Below are 23,123 nucleotides of genomic sequence, written 5' to 3'. Positions count from 1 at the left end.
ATTGAAGAAGCTCCCTTTTGCTGCAAATTCATTCAACTGCTGTGCATGGTCTAGTATCTAACTCCTTTGATAGCTCCAGAACAAATACCTGCAAGCTCGCACACACACACACACACACACACCTAGCATATAGTAGATTCCTTAAGAGTGAATGCACACGTGCATATGCAGTGCTGTGCATAGATGTATGAACATAAAACAAGCACATCACCACACACACACACACACACATATATATATATATATATATATACACACACATGCATGCACTCAAATACAGATAGATACACAAGCACAGCTCTATACACACACAAGCACTAACGTGCACACACACACAGACTTGGACTCTGCTTTCAATTACCTGTTTATGCCAGGGGGAAAATCAAAGCTCTGACACACCAGGTTGGCAAGGAGAGCAGGGCAGAACGAACGAACGAATGAACAAACACACACACACACACACACACACACACACACACACACACACACACACACACACACACACACACACACACACACACACACACACACACACACGACAAGTCATGCAAACTACTGCAGTCTCCTAGCAAGTGACAGCCCGGGGAGGACAGAGAATGTAAAAACATGACACTGAAGAATTGTGATGAAATTCAGATGAAAGTGAGCTGTTGCAACTGCAGTGACCTGATTAGCTACTTATATATCAAATGTTTTATTAAAACAGCTCAACGACTCTTAGAAGAGGGTTTCTCATAGGGCGGTTACGTGCTGTGGTGCAGGATATTTACTGACGAGATGATCTTTTTGAAGAAGCCTGAAAAGCCTTTGTCTTTTATCTTTGTAATAATGCAACTTCATGGGCGATCCTTTTCTGCAGAAAAAACAAGCGACCGAGAATTTCATTAAAAGCTCTTTGATCCTTAATGAAGTCTCAAAAACCACAAATTCCAGACACCTAACACGAGCTTTACTATATATAAAACTGTTTTTAAAAATCCCTTATGTGAAGACTATTTGAAAAAAAAAGAAGAAGAAGGTAACATGACCTCTATTCTGGCTTCTCCATATGGCTTCTCCATTGCTTCATTCTTAAATGCGTCACAGATATGCTACTTTGCACTGTAACTGTAAAGCTGAACTTGGTTTATTCAGTTTCATCTAAAAACATAACCCAACTATGAACCCGGGCTCTGGGCAGTCATTGCATACTGGCTGGTAAGCAGCCTTGTGGCCAGGAAGTTTCCAATTCACGTCTCAGATTGAGAGATACCAAAATACTCCCCTCTCTCAAAAATGGCCACAGAGGTTCTCTTGAACAAGACATCCAAATTGTTTCACTGGAGTTGCTCAGTGGCTAACAATACAATTGCGTGCCTGTAATGGGTAGCTCCCAGTTGGAACTATGATAAGCACTGAGAACCCAGCAGGATTTGGCTAAAAAATATCACATATGCTCCATCCTTCTCTGGGCCAATGAAGGAATGTCTCATCTCATCTCATCTTCAGCCGCTTCTCCGGGGTCGGGTCGTGGTGGCAGCAAGTTCTATAGGGCACTCCAGATGTCCCTCTCCCCAGCAACACCCTCGAGCTCCTCCTGGGGGATCCCAAGGCATTTCCAGGCCAGACTGGACATGTAGTCCCTCCAGCGAGTTCTGGGTCTACCCTGGGGTCTCCTCCCAGTTGGATGTGCCCGGAAAACCTCCAAAGGAACGCGCCCAGGGGGCATCCTAATTAGATGCCCCAACAACCTTAACTGGCTCCTTTCGATGCAAAGGCGCAGCGGCTCTACTCCGAGCTCCCTCCGTGTGTCCGAGCTCCTCACCCTATCTCTAAGGCTGAGCCCAGATACCCTATGGAGGAAACTCATTTCAGCCGCTTTTATCCCCAATCTCACCCTTTCGGTCACTACCCAAAGTTCATGACCATAGGTGAGGGCTGGAACGAAGATTGACTGGTAAATTGAGAGCTTTGCCTTCCGGCTCAGCTCCCTCTTCACCACAACGGTCTGGTACAACGTCCACATTACTGCTGATGCTGCACCAAGGGGAATGAATTAATGAAGGAATGAATCAGTCAAAATAACATCTATCATTATACGAGGACAGATAAACCTTAAACCTGGTAAACTGAATAGCTGCAACACATATTTGCATATTTTCACCTCCTGCACAATTCTCCCCCTTTTTTCTGACAATGCTAATTGCTAATTCAAAGCTATTTATTTTCACAGCCATAGTTTAAGCCCCCCTGCGTATGGAAAACCCACAAGCTTATTTTCACATCTCTCACAACCCATATTGATAGTCGCTGGTGGTGCACAAAAGCTGATCCAAAACAGCATTTGTATTTACTATTTGCATTAAACATTAATGCAACAAACTGTTCAACTCTGTCATTGTTTAGTGTTGTAGTAGCGCACATTTGGTTGGATTGCCCCCTTCCTTGCTACTGCAAATTTGAGACTGTTTTAATATTATGTTGCAATTACACTATTTTTTAACAGGAATAGAAAAGTAATTTTCCAATAGACATCGCACACCTAATGTATGGATGTATTGATGTAACTTTTTCAAATCTTGTGTCATATCGAAGTGTCATGATGAGTGACGCATCAGGTCAAATTCTTGGTTTTTAAAATTGACTCGGCATGTAACAATTCGGTTCTACTTTTCTTTGTTGATCTGCATGCTGTTGCCGCAAAGACCCCATTTCCTAAAATGGATCATTCAAATTTTCATCTGATTTCATCTGATATGCCTCACGCTTCATCTTTACCTAAAAACAAACATTGAGAAATTCTTTGTACTGACTGATTATAAAAGATGTACCAATTTTGGATTCTAAATTTTGGACTTTTAAAACCAGAAACCTGTTGCTTTACAGAGTGCAATCTATTTTTCTTCTTCCCAATTGTACTTGGCCAATTACCCCATTCTTCCAAGCTGCCATGGTTGCTGCTCCACCTGCAGGCTACCACATGCTTCCTTCGATACACGTGGCTAGCCGCTTCTTTTCACCTGACAGTGAGGAGTTTCGGTAGGGGGACATAGCACGTGGGAAGATCACACTATTCCCCCAGTTTCCCCTCCCCCTTAATAGGCTCCCCGACCAACCAGAGGAGGCGCTAGTGCAGCGACCAGGATACATACCCACATCCGGCTTCCCACCCACAGACACGGCCAATTGTCTCTGTAGGGACGCCCGACCAAGCCGGAGCTAACACGGGGATTCGAACTGGCAAGCCCTGTGTAGGTACGAAAGGAATAGACCACTACGCTACCCAGACGCCCAAGAATGCAATCTTTTTTTCACGTACCTCGTTCTGTTTGTCCACTCGTCTGGCCACAATGAGCTGGATCATCCCCCGCTTGTTGCCCTCTGTAGACATGGACTTGCGCAGCGTTTCCATTGCGTCCTGGTTAGTCTTGCCCAGTAGCGACTCCCCATTGACAGCGATTAGTTGGTCATTCACCCGCAAGCGGCCATCCTGCCAGCACACAGGAGATGACAAGGAGAAGATGAAACAGAAGCACATTTATGTCTGTATGCACATGCTACATACTGCTTAGTTTAATGTTGATATTATTAATGTCAATCTGTAATGATGCTACATCATTCATGTACCAGCTCATTATAGGGTTTGTACTCCAAATATTTTACCATCTCTGGCATCTTAAAATGTTCTGCGACAATCAGCCCTGTGGGCCTTTAGATTTCAGTGAACAGAGCATAGCACTAGAAATATTTGGGTAAGGAATAAGATCCCCACTAACGTCACCCATACTGAAAATATACTAACTCATGTTCCAGTAAGGCGCTTTGGGAAAAAGCGCCGACTGGGCTGCATATGTTATGTGATAAGTAAAAAGCACTCAAAATGCCCGCTAAACACTGAGCTTTACTTAATTAGGGTAGCCTTGTGTTGTGTGCACATATTTCAAGCACTGTCAAACATGATGTAATCTAAACACCTAAATATGCTTTTAGGTCCATTATCATGCCATCAACACAGGCTGGTTTGTGTGAAAAGCAATCAAGTTAAGACTGTGGGAATAGACTGCTGCAGTACTGCAGACAGCAGCTAAAGTTACTAACAGGCACTTTCTGTTTGCAGATTTTTATCATGGATGAAACATTTCTGACTTCAACCAGGGCAGGGTTTCACTTACTTTAGCAACACCCTACTAGAGACAATATTACATTTCCACGTGTGTACATCTAGGATCTGCCATGTATGATTAGTGCTTTGGTTGTTTCACTGATGAAAATTGGTGTCTTAATGTCAAATTAGGTGTCATTTTAGAGGAGGGAGGGTGTATTACTCATTGGCTTTTCCCGCCAGATTCAACAAAGCAATCTGGGAATTCTGGTCTTGGACCACAAACTTTAGGCTACAACAGCTTCGTCTTACTGCATACTAGGCTAAAAGCAAAAATACAATGGGCCAAAAGCATGAAAGTCAAAGGTTGCATCCGAAACCACTCACTACATACCACATATGTTTACTACCTTTCAGTGTATTATTAATATGTGAATAAAAAGTACAACGGTCGTCTGGACATAATACTTCATGATAGAGCCGCACCACTTCCTTTCAGCTCTTTGCAGGTTAATGATGATATGCTGCACACAAACATCTACTCGTGTGTGGTGACCCACATCTTTTTTTAAAATGTAAAAATAATTACTACTACTACTACTACTAATAAGCCCTTTCTGCTTGGCGTTGTGAAAAGTAATAATTTAATTTAAACGATTCTGCTAGCAGGGTTTTGAATTGCGCTTCGCAATTGTTGGTCGTTGACGTGAAGTATCTGCGTGCATTGCGGGATATTCAAGCCAGTGTTGTGTCCAGGGCTTGCATGCTACGAAATTTTTCTGGGTGTAGAATGACATCCGGACCATGACTATGGTTTCCACCAAACTAAAAACACTCCAATGCTATGTTGGTGGACTAACTAGTATGCTAGTATGCGATTTCGGATGCAGCCAAAGTCATGTAGAGTGCCGTCATGTTGTTCTCCCCGTAATACATTGCGTAGCTGGAAGGTTCATACTGACAATAAATTCCTGTACTGCATCTACAAATGTGGTCCATTGGCAATGATTAACACAGAACTTTCAACGGCCTCCCAAAAAGGTAGCTAGAAGCTAGCCAACAGCTAACGATGTTGGTGGTGATTCAAACCAATAAATATAGACACAAAGCATATCAACTTTCTTTTGTCAGCAGAAATCATTGAACAAGAATCAAATTTGGCTCACAAAGCAGTTTAATATTTTTGAGGAGTTTCTCTTAATGCAAGACACTCTTTATTCCTGTCGAAAGCTTTCCCCTGCAAGCCTTACCTTGCAGGCAGCCCCTCCGTTGATGATGGACTTAACAAAGATGCCAAGGTCAGCGTGGTTTTCCTTGGAGCGGTTGCCTTTGACGCTGACCCCAAGGCCAGCTGAGCCCGAGTCGCTGAGGGGGATCTCGAACGTTAGGAACTCCCTAGTTCCATCTGGGGTTAGCACCAACTCATCCTCCTCTGACTTCTGAGCGTGAGAGAGACAGAGAGAGAGACAGAGACAGGCAGAGAGATGGAGAGAGTAAGAGAAACTGATTCAATTAAGTACTAGGTTGTCTCACAACAAGACAGAAAGTTCAAGTATACGCATTAAAAACTAGTCTCTATATCCACATCCAGAAATCACACAGAAAACATCAAAATCTATACAACCAAGTGTCCACATAGGTAAGACTCATGTTAAAAATTAACTTTTCATAACAAATTTAGAAATGTGACAATATTATTTCTGAAACAAACGTTATTCAACCTCAGGCACATACAGGCAGCATCGCTTTCAGGATCACGGCATCATTCTGCAGGGTCATTCCCTTGACCTTGTTTCTTCAGCTCAACCAAATTCAAATAATCATTAAGCTCTTCTTTTACAAGCCACATTAGGTAAATGCAGAAGAAGCGGATAAGCTGAGAAGTAATGCAAACCTAACATTAATCCTGTAATGTAAACTGTTGCAGGACAGAGTAGGGAAGTAAAATTATGGCTATTTCTTTGGTCACATCCAGCATATCAGTTTAATCCTCACTAACAAAATTCCAATGCATATTTGATCCGAGGACTTGGTGCAAGCAGACAAGACAGTGAGTCATCTTTGAAATTCAAATCCACAAAACTCTGCCCTCATCAACCCCTGAACCGTGTAGTGTAGGTGTTTTTGAACATTTTTAGAAAAATGTTGGCATCTCAAATTAGAACACAGAATTATGTAAAGTCAAGTCTATTTGAGGTTTTTTTTTTATGCAGGATGTGATGTTTGCTTCAGCTCTCTGTGATGATGATTAAGAAGGGCAGATAAATCAGCATTAGCAGATACCAACAAGTAAAGTTGGGTGACAAAGTTTAAGGCTGACATGCATAGCTTATTTCTTTCTTGCTTGTGTCTAGCCAGTCATTTCTGTTTGGCTTGCACATGCCAAATTGGTAGCATTTTTGGACTCTCAATGCAACTCAAGAGCCTGTTGTCAGATCCACAAATTACAGGAAAGTCAAGCCTGATGTTAGTTTTGTCAAAAGAAGTAATGTAACACAATCAAACCTTTTAGTCAACTCCACCTTTCAGAAGTAACGTTGGCATCGAGACTGACGTCATCTCTTCGCACAAGAAGTAAATTAGCACTCGTGTCACGTGTAAAGTGAGCTCGACCAATCAGAATCAGAAGTGGTGCATGAAACAAATTTCAGTTATCACAATGAATGTTCAACTAATGTCAACTGTACAATAAAGTCTGTCCATCACATGAAAAATGCAACACTAATCCTATACCGACTAGAAGAACGGTCTTTATATGGGAGTAAGTTCAAAAACATCCTGCTCAGCCCTAAATGGTGTCACAGCCGTGAATAATAATCTTTTATCTTTGGGCGTCCGGGTGGCGTGGCAGTTTATTCTGTTGCCTACCGACATGGGGATTGCCGGTTCGAATCCCCATGTTACCTCTGGCTTGGTCAGGCGTCCCTACAGACATAATTGGCCGTGTCTGCGGGTGGGAAGCTAGATGTGGGTATGTGTCCTGGTCGCTGCACTAGCACCTCCTCTGGTCAGTTGGGGTGCCTGTTCAGGGGGAGGGGAAACTGGGGGGGGGGGGGTAGCGTGATCCTCCCACATGCTACATACCCCTGGTGAAACTCCTCACTGTCAGGTGAAAAGAAGTGGCTGGCGACTCCACATGTATCGAGGGAGACATGTGGTAGTCTGCAGCCCTCCCTGGATCAGCAAAGAGGGTGGAGCAGCGACCGGGATGGCTCTGAAAACAGTGTAATTGGCCAAGTACAATTAGGGCAGAAAAAAAAAGGGGGGGGGGGAGATAATACCAAAAACCTTTTATCTTGATTTTTGACAGATTATTTTATTAATCAGAATCACACTCTTATTGTCGAGGAAGTTTTTATAGGAATCTAATAACATGAATAAAACAAACAAATATGTAGGTCAACATCAGTGTAAAACAAGTGAAGATAAAAGCTGACATTAGATAAAGTCGGTAATTTGCACTTTAACTAGCACTACACTTGCCTTAGTGGGTGTTGGGCTCTGCAACAGCAACCTTCCCGTTTCATAAAATGGCCAAGATGTTTCTTGCTCCTCTCTAGCACTGTTGTAACAACATGAGTTGGCGGACACACATGGTCTGTGAGCTAACTAGTTTGCTACGCCAAGGGCGTCACAACCCACAGAAAAACTTTAGAGCGACCCTGTGAGAGCACACAGGAACGATTTACATGCAGACTGCTCTCTCTGATTCCCCATCCACAACAGGTGCTGCTCGCTCGCCCTCTCTCTCTCTCTCTCTCTCTCTCTCTCTCTCTCTCCATTTTTCATTCTCTCGTTAACTCCCTCTCTCCCCAACTCACAATGACAAAGAAAAGCTATTCTGTCCTGCTTGTTATTTGACAGCTGTCTTCTGAATAGACGGGTGAGTGCGCGCTCCCGTTCGCCCGGCAATTATTGTGCACGCCTAATGAATTCAATCATCACCGGGCTCAGTGTCAGCATGTCATTAGCTCTTTTTATTTGCTGAGAGAGAGATGGAATAGCTCTGGGTGCACGAAGAGGGGGAGAGACAGACAGAGAAACAGAGAGAGAGAGAGAGCTCAACCGAGAAAACAAAGGGAGACAGAGTAAATGAGAAGGGGGGAACAGGGAGCATACAGAGCAAGAAGGAAAAAAGCGCAGGATGAACAAAGAAGTATAGAGAGCGAGAGACAGAGCGAGCGAGAGAGGGAGAGGGTGAAGAGAAAATAGACCAGGGAATAGAAGACTACAGAGATGGGGGATTTGGGGGAGAGAAAAAAAGAGAGAAAAAAGAACAGAATGAAGGTGAAGATGTAAACAAGGGACGAGGAGAGGAAGAAGGAGGAAATACAAGACAGACGGAACGAAGGTGAAAAAGCGTGAAGCATTGAAAGAGAATGAGAGCACGCGTGCGCGACAGACAGAGCAAGCGAGAGAACGGGTTACGGGAAAGCGGCAAAGACAGACAGAAAGAAAAAAGGATGAATCGATGCAGAACACAAAAGCAAGCTGCCCCCTCTCTTTCAACCTCCTGTCTCACATCTTTATGTATAGTTCCCCCTCTCTCCTCTATCATTCATTTATACATATACATACATATATATATATATATATATACGTATATATAAACTCTTTTCTCTTTTTGCCTCTACCTGCCACCCTCTGCCTCTCTTGCCATCTTGCTTCCCCCATCTCTCTCTCTCTCTCTGAGCTCTATGATCTTTGTATTCCACAGAATGAGTCAACCTTTAAAAGTGGCGAGAAATCAAACAGGCACCTCTCTCTCTCCATCATTGCACGTACACCTGCTTGTACGCACACGTGCACACACCTCGATATCTCTCCACAGCAGCAGGTGTCACGATTAGCCGATCGGCGGGCATGCTAAACTTGGCCTGAACGAACCTGTCGATTTGATGGTAACTGAAAAAGTCACTGCAAGGAAATTAAGAAGGTGGGGGGGGGGGGTTGGAGAAAGGAGAAGGAGAGAGAGAGAGACAGAGAGAGAGACAGAGAGAGAGAGAGAGAGAGAGAGAGAGAGAGAGAGAGAGAGAGAGAGAGAGAGAGAGAGAGAGAGAGAGAGAGAGAGGGAAGGAGGGGTGGATACGCAGAGAGGTGAGGAGAAGTAGTGAAGGGTGTAATTGGTCAAGGGAACCCAGGCATGGAGAGCATTGTTGGCTGCCTTCTGTAGTGCTGTCTTATGTCTCTCTCTCTCTCGCTCTCTCTCTCTCACTCTGAATGACTGAATAGAAGGACATCAGAACCCCCCCCTCACTTTCGTTACTCTCTTTTTTTTCTCTCAACACCCTCTCCCTGTTTAGTTACCTCTCTCACTCATCCTACCCACATCTCACTCCCTTGCCCTTTCCTTCAGCATCTCTGTGCATCAATTCGCTTGTGTTTTATCGGAATACATTGGCATTCAATGCCAAAACAAAGTCGACACACCAAAGTCAAATAAAAAAATCCAATCCTGACAATATGACAGTTAAAATCATACAATCAGTCAACAAAGTTATCTGACATATCATTCAGCAGATCCATTTATAAAGAATATCTCTCTCTTTTCCTCCTTCTGTTTATCTCCTTTTTCTCGTCTCTTTTACTCTCAACCAGCCTCTCTGCCTCTTCTCCGTCTCTCTCTGGTGCCTGGCTGTAGCTCCATGCTGATAGACTATGAATATCAAATAACCTTTGGGATTGACTGGCACAGCATTGAGCATTACAGGTGCGTGTGTGTGTGTGTGTGTGTGTGTGTGTGTGTGTGTGTGTGTGAGATGGGGAGAGCTGGCAGGTCTGTGCGCCTGCGCATACACTGTGCCTATGATCACACTCACACACAATTGCATAAATACACCCATTACGTTTTCAACTATAACCCAAACATATGGTGCACACATGGGGGTATGTGTGCACTTTACCCTTACCAGGCAAGGCCAGTCAAGTCTATGGGACTCTATCATGAGTGGCAGAGCCCACTATAAACCTTGGGTAATTACCGCAACAACTGCTCCGAGTCAATCAGCAAGTGTGAGTGTATGTCTGTGTATCCGGGCATACAAATATGGTGTGGTCTAGTAATTGTGTGTAGTCTGTGTGTACATTTGTGTTAGTGGACATGTTTGTGTATGCTCGTGAGTGGATGTGCATGTGTTACACCCATCTTTTTGACGCAACTTTTTTTATGCAATCATGCCAAGACCCTTCAACCGTCAAGTTTGCATGCTCCAAGATTGGATCTAGCTCATACTGTAAGCCAATGAGCCAGACTACATGCTGAGGTGGCCTGGTTCACATTGAGATCTGATCTCAGTGAGGTGTGGACACTTGGCACAATCTGGACAATTTATTAAACTTAAGTCTCATGCCATCTTCCTGCCATATGTAAGGTCATTTCCCGGGGAAGCAGAGCAAAGGAAGTGGGATCAAAATGGAGGGAAACTCACTGGAGTACAGCTGAGACCAGCTGCACTTGTTCATTCCAGCACTGAGCAGCACAATGGCTACATTAATCACTCGTCTCCACCGTTTTCTCCTCAACAATACATGTCTCGTGTGGGCCCCATCACCATTAGAAAACAAATGAAATATAAAGAAAGTGCACCTTTTACAGACTGTATTACGCTGGACCATTAAAACCGATCACTGTCTGAACAGGCAAGTCACATTGAAGTCAGGTGTGGATAGTTATACGCAGACACAGTTGTGCTCCTATCTGGTGCATCCGATCGTGAAAGTTGCATTGGAAAGAAAAGTGTAACCAGGGCCATAGTTTGTGTGAATATGTACAATGTCTCTGTTTGCATTTTGGGTGTTGTGTATAAATATGTTTTAAGTTTGCCATGGGCGCTGAGTCGAGTCTGTGCATACGTGTACAGCCTTTATATAGTCTGTGTGTGTGTGTGTGTGTGTGTGTGTGTGTGTGTGTGGTGCTTGGTGATGTTGGTCTTTGGAATTGGTGCAAGCTTGAAAATGTTTAGGTATGCCAGACAGCGTGGTTGCTGCTGGAACAGCCTGCATCTGATTGACTTGTATGTTTCAACAGCAGGCTGGCATAGGAATGCACTGCAACTTGAGCTTTACACTTCTAGCACCAAGTCATTAATCACCATGACTAAGCTATCAAGCTTTGTTACGCTAATGATGTTACTTGAGTAATGTTCCTGTTATTTATAGTAAAAATGCTACGCTATTTTGTGAGCTGACTAATGTTTTAATCTTTATCCAGAGCTTATTATAATATCCTTTAAAGCAACATGATTAATCATTAGGTATTATCATGCGAAGATACACAGCAAACTTTTTTAGACAGGCCACTTCTACACAGACCGTATGTCGGCTACCTCAATAGTTTTGGTACATAACATACTGACAGTATAATGCAGTGTGACGCCAACATAATGGTACTGTTGTCTGATACAATAACCATGTCAACTTATGTCATGAGGCTAAAACAGCTATGACACGTCATGCACTGAATGTGCTATAAAACAGGGGAATACTAAAACATTACTAATGCTAATACAGCAGTCATGTGTTTGCAATATTACATAAAGCTATATGCAGATGCTGTATCATGCAAGCAGACAAAGTCATTTCATTTGTTATTGCCTTGCCAGCAATAGAGTGCTATATCCCAACAGGTTTGCACCGAGAGAAGAAAGGAAATGTGCATGTTTGATAGATACATAGTATCTTGGCACAATGTTGCTACAGCATTACTGCCACTGCTGATTGCTTTTCAATATAGAGCTGCAGTACATTTCTGTAAACCAGTGTGACTAATGGCATAAACAATGGAGGTGAATGTTCAAGTAATGGCCCCATTATGGAAGTATCCGGGTGGGTAACTAGAGACAGATGACTTTGATCAGCGCTCCATTGTAAGAGACAGGTGCAGAAAAGTGGATTCATGTCTTAAAGTGCAAATCAAATATGCCGTTGGGTGACACAGAGAGACAGGGGTGGGGGTATAACAAAGTGAGGATGATAGAGAGCTAAAGCATCAGAGAGAGTGAGAGACGGTGAGGTATTAAAAGAGAGATAGAAATAAGGAGAGATAGCAAGAGGGAGGATGAGTGCAATAAAGTGTTCCCACAGACCACTGGAGGTGCAATGAGCTGTTTAACAAGGTCTTGCTCAATTTCTGCAGCTTCCCAAAGCGTCCAGCTAGCGTTTGAAGCTCTGTCCCTACACAGTGGCAGAAGCTGATGGTATCATGCAGCAATTACCTCAATCAGCCAATGGGGTTTCTCAGCTCTCACAGGTTGTCTTATGACTGGAGGCTAAAGGGAGCAGTCAAAGTCAAAAAGTTAGATACAAGCTTTCTGAATATACAGACATATTACTGACTGTAGCCCCCAGCACTGCTCAATGCAGGTTTGTGATCAGGAACACGGGTGACGTATAATAAATATTACCCAACATTTCTGGCAGGGCAGGCTATGAATGACAGGTTACAAACCAAAACACAATATCAATAATTTTAAAAGCTGTCACTTGAAGAAGATTTTGATTTCAGAAGCGGTACGTCAGCAAGGAGTTTGCCAATATGCTGGAAAGCAAAATTTATTATCATTACTTTTCAAATGTATTCAAAACGCATTAAAAAAAAGAAACTCAATATATTAATCACTCTTGGCAGATGCAAGCGGCAAACCTCCGGGACTGAAAAATGAAGCCAACGGGAAGTGCCAAAAACTGCAGTTTCTCAAATGGCCACTTGAGGCTGGCTCCAAAAGCGAGTCAGTCCCCATAGACCCCATGTTAAAATGCCCAACTTTACAGCAGAAATAAACATGTTTACAGCCTGGTACAAAAAAAAAACAAAAAACAGTTTTTGGTCTCTATAGCTAATTTACTCATTAATGACAACTATAGGGGGGGGCTTTTTATAAAACTCATCCATTTAAACTATACTAAGGCTTAATGTTATGCATAATTAAGGGTGTGGCCACTTTGAGTGACAGGTGGGTCAGGCCCTGGTCGCAATGTAAGTCCATGTCACTGTGTGCATTTAAATAGCCATTAACTTGTTTTTGGGTGTTGTCCGGTTGACAATCTAGCCATGTAATTTTCTTCTTTTTTTTCCAGCGACTATCTTAGATATACTAATAATATTCATGTGAAGCAACCATTTCGAGTTGGTCTTGTCTTAGTGTACAATAAATTTGGAATGCGACTTTGTACGGTGGAGCCAGGTACAGTCAGACGGCAAGGTTCTGGGCGAACTTTCGAGAAGAAGACTTTCGCTATGTATGCATCCTCTCTTTCAAACCCACCTACATAACTGCCTAGTCCAGTCATAGTCTTACACTGTTTGCAACACTGATTTCACTTTGCTTGGTGTGCCATGCATCAGAAGGACCAAAATAAACCATCTGAATGAGTTGAGTGTCACGAAGCAACTGCGCAGATGTACAACTGTTGAATATGACCCGCTGTTTGAGCCTCATTGAGGGCTTGCCAGCATATTGCCGGAACTTCTTGCAGTGCCCATTTGAAACACACGGTGGCCCTGTGGGTTTGTTCGGGGAGGTGGTCGCTCTGGTTCACCTTTGTAAGGAAGTGATGTCAGTTTGAATGCAGCGGTGGCTGGTGGCCGGTCTGCTTTGAAACTCCTAGCAGTACACCAAGTAAACGCTTTACAGCTCGGGTTAAAAAAAACGCCCTACATCTGTTACTAACAACTTCTCACTCAGATAAACTGTGGCTTTAAATTGTGTTTTGAGAGATTCTTTCCGGCATTCTATCAAATCATTTGGAGCATCATTTAAGTCCCCTCATATAATCAAATATGCATCTTTATATTTATCATGTAAATCCTTTATCTTTGAATAAACCTGAGTGAACATATTTGATTTGCCAGGGCTGCTCCATTTTGACCACATCCATTACAGATTATGAAAAGAATTATCTAGTTTTACAACAGCCATAATCCACCTGCCATCTTAGAATTGAAATTTTCTAAAATATCTCCTGTAATTTTTTTTTAAAAGAGTGACACCTTCAGCGTGATGAGGCATGAGAAAAATATGCTTGACCCCCCCCCCATTGACCTTTCCAAAATTTACTGTCTACATCAAAAGAATGAGTTTCTTGTAAAAAAAAAAAGAAGTTTGCATCAGTTTTCCTGAAAAAGAGTAATATTGCTTTCCTTTTAAGACTGCGCTGAAATCTCCTAACACTAAGAAAACCATCTTAAATGAGTTAAACTTAAACTCGGTCATCAAAAAAAAAAGGAGCAGTGTCTGGCGAACTAAAACAAAATGAATCCTTGAAACAGAATAGACTTATTATGTAGATTCCTCAAGGAATATACAGAAGTAGAACCTCTTAAAGTTTTGAGTACCAATACCAAAACATAACCTTATTAACAGCAAATGGACTGCGTATTGATCAATAGTTCAACATCTTAGCTTGTCTAATATAACCTAGTCTTAGCTAGTCTCTTAGACCAACTTGTTGTCATTAGTCCATCCTTAAAGAACACAGAACGTCAGGTAGGACCACAGAGTCAAGTGATACTTACACCGTGTCTTGACTGTATCTGCGGCAACTCTTCTTCCATCGATGACCACATCAGGACCGCACCATGTACCTTGTGCGCTTTGTCAACAAGTAGCCAATGCTTTTTCCGACACTGTCTCACCCAGTGTGTCAAATTCTCCACAAGTCGAAGCTTCTCCTTCATTGCTATGGTGCTCATTGAAGCTTTCCAAATGTTCTGCCTAAAGGTGCGCAAGGTGAACTGTATTCTCACTGGACGTGAGCTCCCAGCTTCCCTGGGGCGTCCCATCTGGTGTACAGTATCAATGAGAAAATTAAGCTTATTTTTCTCATCTGGAGCAATTTGACCAAAGACTTGCTTCCTTGCATCCTCTGCGGTTTCACTGGCAGCTTCAGGGAGGTTGAATAGCTTCAGATTCCAGTGCCGATCGTAGCATTCTGCTTCTTCAATCTTCATCTCTTGTTCAGAGAGCCGCCGACTCACAGCGTGCACCTTCTCATTGGTCATCTTCATCGGGTGATCTTTCCCTTCAACATTTTCCTTAATGGCCACGACGTCCACTGTGTTTTTATTTATTTTTTTGTTCGAGGTAAGTAAATCTGCTCGTCAATTCCTGGATTGCTTTCAATATATCCGCACTGGACACTTCCCCCTTTTGGTTGCTTGAACAGCTTTTTTGGGGATTAGGACTCGACATGGGGGTTTCAAGTAAAGGTGAGACAAAGGGAGCATGCTTTCACCTTCAGAATCCATCAAAAGGTTCCACCTCCTATCCTAATCTTGTTTTGGAATGTTTGACGTTCGAAGGGCAAGTTAACTTGTAGCAGGCTGGTTAGCTAAACTTGGTTGCGGTTATCAAAGTAGTATTTCTTCCAAAAATAATAACTCTGTATAAGACCGGTGCCTTTATCGCACTTTTCTCACAAACGCCAGCCATTTAGGTTGACATCTCGTAGTTTCTATTTTTAGTTAAATCAACTGGTACTCAAAACGTTCTTGGAGCTCAAAACAGAACATGTGCACTGGCCGCCATCTTGCCCAGCCCTTCTTGAGGCTTCAAAACAGTAATCCACAGAGCAGTGGGTGACGTCACGGTGTCTACGTCCATTATTTTATATCGTCTATGGGCAGATGTAAGAAATGAACATTCTGGATTGCCAGATTTGGTCCTCAAGCCTGATGTGTGTCATCCTAGTATAAACCAAGCTGCAGCAGGAACTCCAAAATCCAAACAGCTGCTGAGAGCAAAAACTGGGTGATTTCTGGGTGACAAGACATTTCTATTGTTATGTTTTGTCAGCCATGTCACCTTGACAACACTCCCTTCTCTCTCTTTATCATTCTGTCTTTCTCAGGTCAAGTCATGCCATGGTGCTGTGCCCAAGCATGCCATACCAGCCAGTCTAAATCCCAGCTTTTCTGTCAGCAAACTTGTGTGACAGAAAGCTATTTACACAGTTCCCCCCCCCCTTCAAGTGCTTTAAAATAGCAGCAACAAAGCAATTAAGTTGATAAAATCAGGGCAATAATAAAGCTGAGATTAATGTCTGCCTTCATTAAAGCTTGCTAAGCACAACACATTCACTTCGATGTCTCCCAACCAGTGAATAGACGAAAGAATGAATGAATCTATCCATCCATCCACTTTATATTTCTTCCTACACTTCATCTTGAAACAAAACAATAACTCTACAGTCATGCTGGCTTAAGGTACAAAATGAAACGAAACGCTGACTGCATAAATACAGAATTCATAATGTATAAAAAGCCTAATGGCGAAATATACAGGGATAAGTGTTGTCTAGAGTCCAATCTTATATTTCTTTGCCATCCCTTAACACTGTATCTGTCCTTGTCGTTTTGGTAAAATGTGTCTACATACTGTGTTACCACACGTGTTGTCAATGTCTCCACACCAAAGCCAATAATACTTCTTGTGTATTCGATGCATTTTACAAATAAAGGAATTCTGAAACGTCTTTTACCTCTCAATCTTTCCCTCCCATTGAACCATTTATCCATTCAACCGTCTATCTCCTATAAGCCTGTCAACCAGACAATAACAGGAGCCCGTGCAATAAAAGATGCCCAGTTTTAAGGTAAGATCTCTTCAATGCCAAGCCTATGCAGAGCTGCTGTTGATGGTGTTTTTGTTTTTGTCATTGTTGAGTTGTATTGAATGAGGCGCCTGCTAACAGATAACATCAGCAGTGTATCCAACCCATTATAGCGGTTGATATGCCAGGAAAGGGAGAGGAAAAAAGAAATTCGTTGAGAGGTCTGGGGATGGGAAAGTGGGATGGGGGGCTGGGAGGGGGATGGGGGGTTGAAAGGTTGTTAGAGATTGAAAGAGAGAGAGAAAATAAGACTGCAAGAGAGATGAGTTTCGTCAGGGTTTCTGGCTCTTGCCACAGCGGTCACACTGATTCCCAGTGAAGCCAAACATACAGAAGAAGCTAAATAACAATGAAAAAGACCACCCTCACTTTTACTAATCAAAAACACTGACCTAAAACCAATTAGCTTGTTGTTGTTACTCTTACTGAAAAGAGAGTTACGATGGGGACCAATCCTGTCTACCTCTCTCTGCAGTGAGAAACCTCACTGCCATCACTGTGTGTGTATGTGTGTGTGTGAAGCCACAGTGCTTTAGGATGAGTGTATGTTTGTGGTTCAGTCCAACTGAGTGCTTGCAATTCACATTTATGGGTGCAGCTATGTATGGGATTGAGTCTGTGCCCAATGTGCAAGATAAGTCCAAGTGATTCTACTCATGAAAGCATGTACATCTGGTTGTGTAAGTGTGTTTATGTGAGTGTGTGCGTTTATGTGCACAATAGTTTGTGCAGACTATTATCTATTACATATGCAGTGTGTGTGCTTGTGCTGGTGCATTTGTGTGTGGGGGTGTATGCATGTGCACCTGTGTGATATGCACCAGCTGTGATGGCAGTAATTGTTCTGCTACTGCCTCCTGCACTGACTGGGACCATTCACACAGCTGGCAGGTATGGCCGCCAATCAAATTAACCGGCCAATTACACTTTGAACATGCCACGCATAACGCAACCAATTACCCACAGTTGGCTAGATGTGATATGAAGTTTAAAAAAAAAAGCCTTATGTTTAACTAGAGTCTGCAGTTGTTACATTATGAGGTAAGTAATGTATGTAAACGGGGAGTTATGAAAATGGGAATAGCCTTTTAATATCTGCAGTAAAGACAGATGAGCTTTTAACAGCCCCTGCGGAGGAAAACCTTTTAGGCGTGTGAGAACTAAGTTGTAAAGGCTTGTGAGACATCGCCTCAACAGTTGGAGGTCCCTCTTGCTGAGAGGCAATTATTTACTTGGTGGTTTAGAAGATAAATTCTCACACTGAAACTACTTCGGCTGCCACTGCACTGTACAACCCTAAGACTAATAATGGTTATTTGCTTTCAGCATACTTTTGAACGTGTGGTATTTATGGCTTTGATATATCGGGTCATACAGTGTGCAGCCATGCATAAGGACCCCTCTGCTGCAGACGACGTGTTGTATTGTAGCTGTCGAGACTTCTGTACATGTTCGGCACAGAGAAATATACAAAGGTTACCTTCTGTCCGTTTTCTTTCTGAAGGAACGCAAACATTAAACAACATTTTTGAGTTACATCACAGACTGTAGCGAGACAAGGCACACAGGCAATCTTATCCAAAGCAGCCACGATGAAAAAAAAAAGACTCCCATGCCTTTCATAATGCTACTGGATAGTGCTGAGAGGATTAAATATCTAATTTATGAAATAATGCAACAGTGAGACTTCATTCAAATTGATGGAGCATAACAATGTAACCGTGTGGCCTGGTGTAACCCTGTATACAGGATACAGTTAGTTTTTTTTCTGCAAGTTCTCTACGTACTGACTTTTTTGCAAAGCGGTTTCCTAGCAAACTGACATTTCAACATTGAATGCATGCATACTTGTCCCCCCCCCCGACACAAATGCATATGTGTTTTCAACAACAACAATCCAAGAAAATTGAGTTTTTAGCCAGGATTAAATCAATGAGACATGTGCGGGGACATGTAGGCTGGCTAGCTGCGGCAAGCAAAAGCATAGTTAGTTGTGGACTCAATAGCGGGGGGTACGATGCAGGGGTCTTACCAAATCTCTGAGGCACTGCGTCTGGGGCTCAGCATTCTAGAGGAGGCAGGGGGACAAAAGAACCAAAAGTAATCAAGCAGAATTACAAACACATTGACAATCATATTGTATATCAGAGAGCATGAGGGAATGGTTGGGGGTGGTAGTGACGGATGACTGGAATTGGGAGGTTGACATGCAGTTTGACTACAAAGGTATGTAGTCAAAGATGAGTGATAAGTAAAAATGCCAGGCCTCCGCAGGCAAATATTTACTGTGTAGGCTGGTTAAAAGGTACTCAGCATCAGAACATCAAATGTGAGTCAGTGACAACCTCACTGCAAGTGCGTGGGGAAACCACATATCATATCACAGTGTAACACAGCTCCAACGGACGATTAATCCAACTATTTTGTGAGACCTGCAACACAGGGATTAACTAGAGTGCACTCAGTAGAGCGCAGAACCCCGCCAGATGTATCTCCCCTTCTTCAGTGCTCAGACTTAGATGAAAAAAAAAACCAGCTGGGGAGATAGCACTCAATTGCGATAAAAAACAGGCTTTTCAAAGGGTTTGAACCACCACAACCACGAGGGGTCCTTCATCATACAGTCATAACTGTGCACAAACATTATTAGGCTGACAGGCCCAGTAGTGTGCGAGATTAGCAGCAGACAGATACACGCACACAAGGACAGAAAAAACAGTGTTTTCCTGCCATTATAAGACTTTTGCATGGCGCCCAAGATGATTGAATGGGAATTATGGGAAAAAAAAGTTTTTAACATGCAGCGCTCAAGCTAAAAAATCTACCTGATAAATGCATTTTGCCTGTCAGTCTGTGGTTGTGCAGCCTCCTATCTGCGCTTTCCAAAAATAAAAGTTTTGGTATGTGACCATTTTAGTCTAATCCTTACCCTGTCTTTAGTTTCATAATATAATAAAACTGGGTAAACCGTTCACGCTCGCACATGCATGATTCACATCTACAGTTGACTCAGATCGGACAGCGACAAGAATATGCAACACTTCCTGTTTTGACTGCTACCGAGAGGAAGTTGCTCCTTTATAACTTTAACATTTTTTGGGTTATCAAAATTCTTTTAATAACTTTTGGTAATTTTGCTGCCTGATCCGAGTCAACTGTAGATGCGAGTCATGCATGTGCATGGTTGGACTCAGATCGGGCAGCGAAAGAGCAGCGTTGATCGAGCTAGCTAGAGAGTGAATGAAGCGAGGGAACGGCAGTAGTGAGAACAAAGGTTTTTGATCACCGCAACCACGGGAGGTTCTTCATCATACAGTCATAACTGTGCACAAAAATTATTAGGCTGATAGATCTAGTAGTATGCAAGATTAGCTGCAGACACACACACACACACACACACACACACAACTAAACAGATTCCTCATATATGTATGTAACAAACTTGAGAACTTGCAAGCTTTTCATGTAGATAAATTTGGTTCGCTGGCTCTACCAACTGTTAAAAACGCAGTTCAGTCGGGGCGCCCCGGCGGCTCACCTGGTAGAGCACGTACCACATAAGGCTGAATCCTTACCGCAGCGGCCTGGGTTCTAATCCGGCCCAGGCCCTTTGCTGCATGTCATCCCCTCTCTCTCCCCTGCCTTTCCTGTCTCTCTCTTGACTATCGATATCAAATCAAGACAGAAAATGCCAAAAAAAAAAAGAAGTAGTTCAATCAAAATGGTAGGCGGCGGCGGCGGCGGCGGGGGGGGGGCATGGTTTGTGAATTGCATTGGAAATGCAGTGGGAGCAGGATTAAGAAAACAGTCCCGCACAGGGCTCTAGTACAGTGTAGAAACGCAAGGACTAACCAACAAAAGGGAACTGGCCCTGAGATAGAAAAGCACATCACTGTTTGGTAGGCTTGTGTCATTTTAGTTTTATCCATTAAAATAAACTGCAAACTGATTTTGATAGACCTTTTACAACCAGCTATCATTTCCATTGTGTTATAATGTGGCATATTGTTTTAATGACATGCCACTTCATCACACCCCATCCCCTGATATGCACCAAATCTCCCTTAGCCAAAATGTGTTGTCCTTAATCCAAAATGTGGATTAAGACAGATACTGCTCATTTTCACCCTGTACGCCAGACCTGTTCTCCCTTGAGCGCCATCGCCACCTCTCACATAACCCTTTACAGATGATACTGACAGATCAAATAAATCCTCACATTAAACTACCAGCGAAGCACAGTCAGCCCAAATGAAAGCCTTGCTGCAATCTAAAGATGAGTATTGACTAGGAAGGCCATTTCTCTCATCGAACCGAGCTTTCAATGACAGCTGGCCAATAGCCACATCCGCATGCCCAACTGTGATAATTGTCACCAATCAACCGTCTGATTGACTCCACACACCACCGAATGGCTGAGTGTTTCGTAAATGGTCCCCACGACTGCTGGGGGGCTTAGAAGAGACTGTTTCTATGACGAGGGAGGTAGGGTCTGTAGCCTGTTTGGTGCTATCACTTACAGCATCACTCAGTAAGGTGGGTGTTAAAGCTAGCTAGTTGGCTTAGAAGGATAGTGAGGGTACAGACTTTTACTCTGAAGTCAACATCAAGTTTTTCTTAAGGCCAAAATAACACAATTCTACATCTTTCCACCTGCATAGAGAAATATGAGGTCCTTCAGGTCCTGGTTATGTACTTGCCATTTTAGATGTTTTAGCAAAACTTTTTTTGGATTTTTTTCAACCCATCTTCTACCCAATTGTATTCGGCCAATTATACCACTCTTCCGAGCCGTCCCGGTCTCTGCTCCACCACCTCTGCTGATCCGGGGAGGGCTGCAGACTACCACACGCCTCCTCCAATACATGTGGAGTTGCCAGCTACTTCTTTTCACCTGACAGTGAGGAGTTTCACCTGGGGTACGTAGCGTGTCGGAGGATCACGCTATTCCCCCCAGTTCCCCCTCCCCCCTGAACAGATGCCCCGACCGACCAGAGGAGGCGCTAGAGCAGCGACCAGGACACATACCCACATCCGGCTTCCCGCCTGAAGACACAGCCAAGTGTGTCTGTAGGGACGCCGGAGGTAACACAGGGATTCGAACCGGCGATCCCCGTGTTGGTAGGCAATGGAATAGACTGCCACGCCACCTGGACGTCCATTAGCAGAACATTTAAGGCTAACTACAGATGTGCAGTACATCAGATGTGATTTTCTTTAAGGAAAATTGAGTGTAACGTCTGATGTCTACATAAAAACATGACCTTGAAAGGGTAAACAGTTGTTACAAGGACACTGATTGAATTAGCACAAATTTTAGACTTTGAGAGGCATCAGCCCAGTTTGAGTAATGACACAAAACATGCCGCAGCCACATCAGTGCATAAATATATGTGAGCATGTTTGTGTGTGTGTATTGTCGTGTACAAAGAGTGTGTCTATGTTGTACGACTGATTGATATTCAAGCCAAGTGTGTTTTCCCTTTCTCTACCAACTACCTGCGCCACATCTGTTCATCCTTACATCCATCAATCGAGCCAATGAGCTTAGAGCTAGACACAGGCGGAGAGGGAACAGAAGAAAAACAAAGTGAGAGAGAGAGACCAGATGACAGACAGTTATCTAAGTAGAGGGAGGAAGAAAAGGGGGAATGAAATGAGGAGGAGGGAGAGCATTAGGGAGATAAAGCCAGTCTGAGAGAAGGCAAGCGATGGAAAAAGAGAGAGGGCGATAGAGAGATAAGGACAAGGGCTGAGCGCTACAGGTTTCCTCTGCAGCTAACCGGAGCTGGATAATGGAGAGGAGCGTGGCGGCAGAGTGGGACAATCAATCTGCATGCTTGGCTGGCATATTGTGTTAGCGGGAAGATGGGAGGAAAACACCACCCTCACTGTGAGGATTAACTGCACTCATGACAGTATGGGAATGCCCGCTCTCTGTTTCTCTCACACACACACACACACACACCAATATGCACATACCCAAACACACCTGCGCACGTGTGCACAACCACAAACACCCCACAAATAAACATACATATATGACAACAACAAAAAAACGCAGGCCCACATACACACAATCTACACCTATTCTTGTATGAGAGACTGTGCGTGTGCTGTAATGTACGATATATCATGCTGACAGAATGAAGGGGTAAAGAAATGATCCAAGTGAAGGGGATGAGCATGGCCGGACAATGCCAGCACACTTGCATGCATTTTTATGCACCCTCCACACACACACAGAGTTGCAGATACATACCACCTCCCGGGGAAGAAAGGCATCCTCTTGGCGGAGCACCAGTAACCCCACGACCCCGCCCATGGGTGTGGCCCTGAGCAGTGAAACCACCTCTTCTTGGCTCCGCCCATTCAGATCTACCCTGTTTACCTGAAAAGGAACAAAAACGACAAAAGGAACTCAGCTTTGCAA

The 23,123-nt window shown here is 43.4% G+C and overlaps 1 protein-coding gene across 2 annotated transcripts in view; it reads right to left on the bottom strand.

The window, feature by feature from the left end:
* LOC130123352 (partitioning defective 3 homolog) overlaps window positions 1-23,123 on the bottom strand; it is a 315,854-nt gene that overhangs the window by 124,804 nt on the left and 167,927 nt on the right. For both annotated transcript variants that reach the window (XM_056292485.1, XM_056292486.1), the window contains exons 11-15: window positions 22,953-23,081; window positions 18,723-18,758; window positions 12,295-12,348; window positions 5,332-5,520; window positions 3,299-3,469 (exon numbers count right to left, since the gene is read on the bottom strand). In XM_056292485.1, coding sequence (XP_056148460.1) covers window positions 3,299-3,469; window positions 5,332-5,520; window positions 12,295-12,348; window positions 18,723-18,758; window positions 22,953-23,081 — 579 coding nt within the window. The remainder of the gene's footprint in view (window positions 1-3,298; window positions 3,470-5,331; window positions 5,521-12,294; window positions 12,349-18,722; window positions 18,759-22,952; window positions 23,082-23,123) is intronic.

This window comes from Lampris incognitus, chromosome 14 (assembly GCF_029633865.1).
Source record: "Lampris incognitus isolate fLamInc1 chromosome 14, fLamInc1.hap2, whole genome shotgun sequence".
Taxonomy (NCBI): Eukaryota; Metazoa; Chordata; class Actinopteri; order Lampriformes; family Lampridae; genus Lampris; species Lampris incognitus.
Note: the sequence above shows the minus strand (reverse complement) of the source record. Positions and strands in the feature narration are given on the sequence as shown.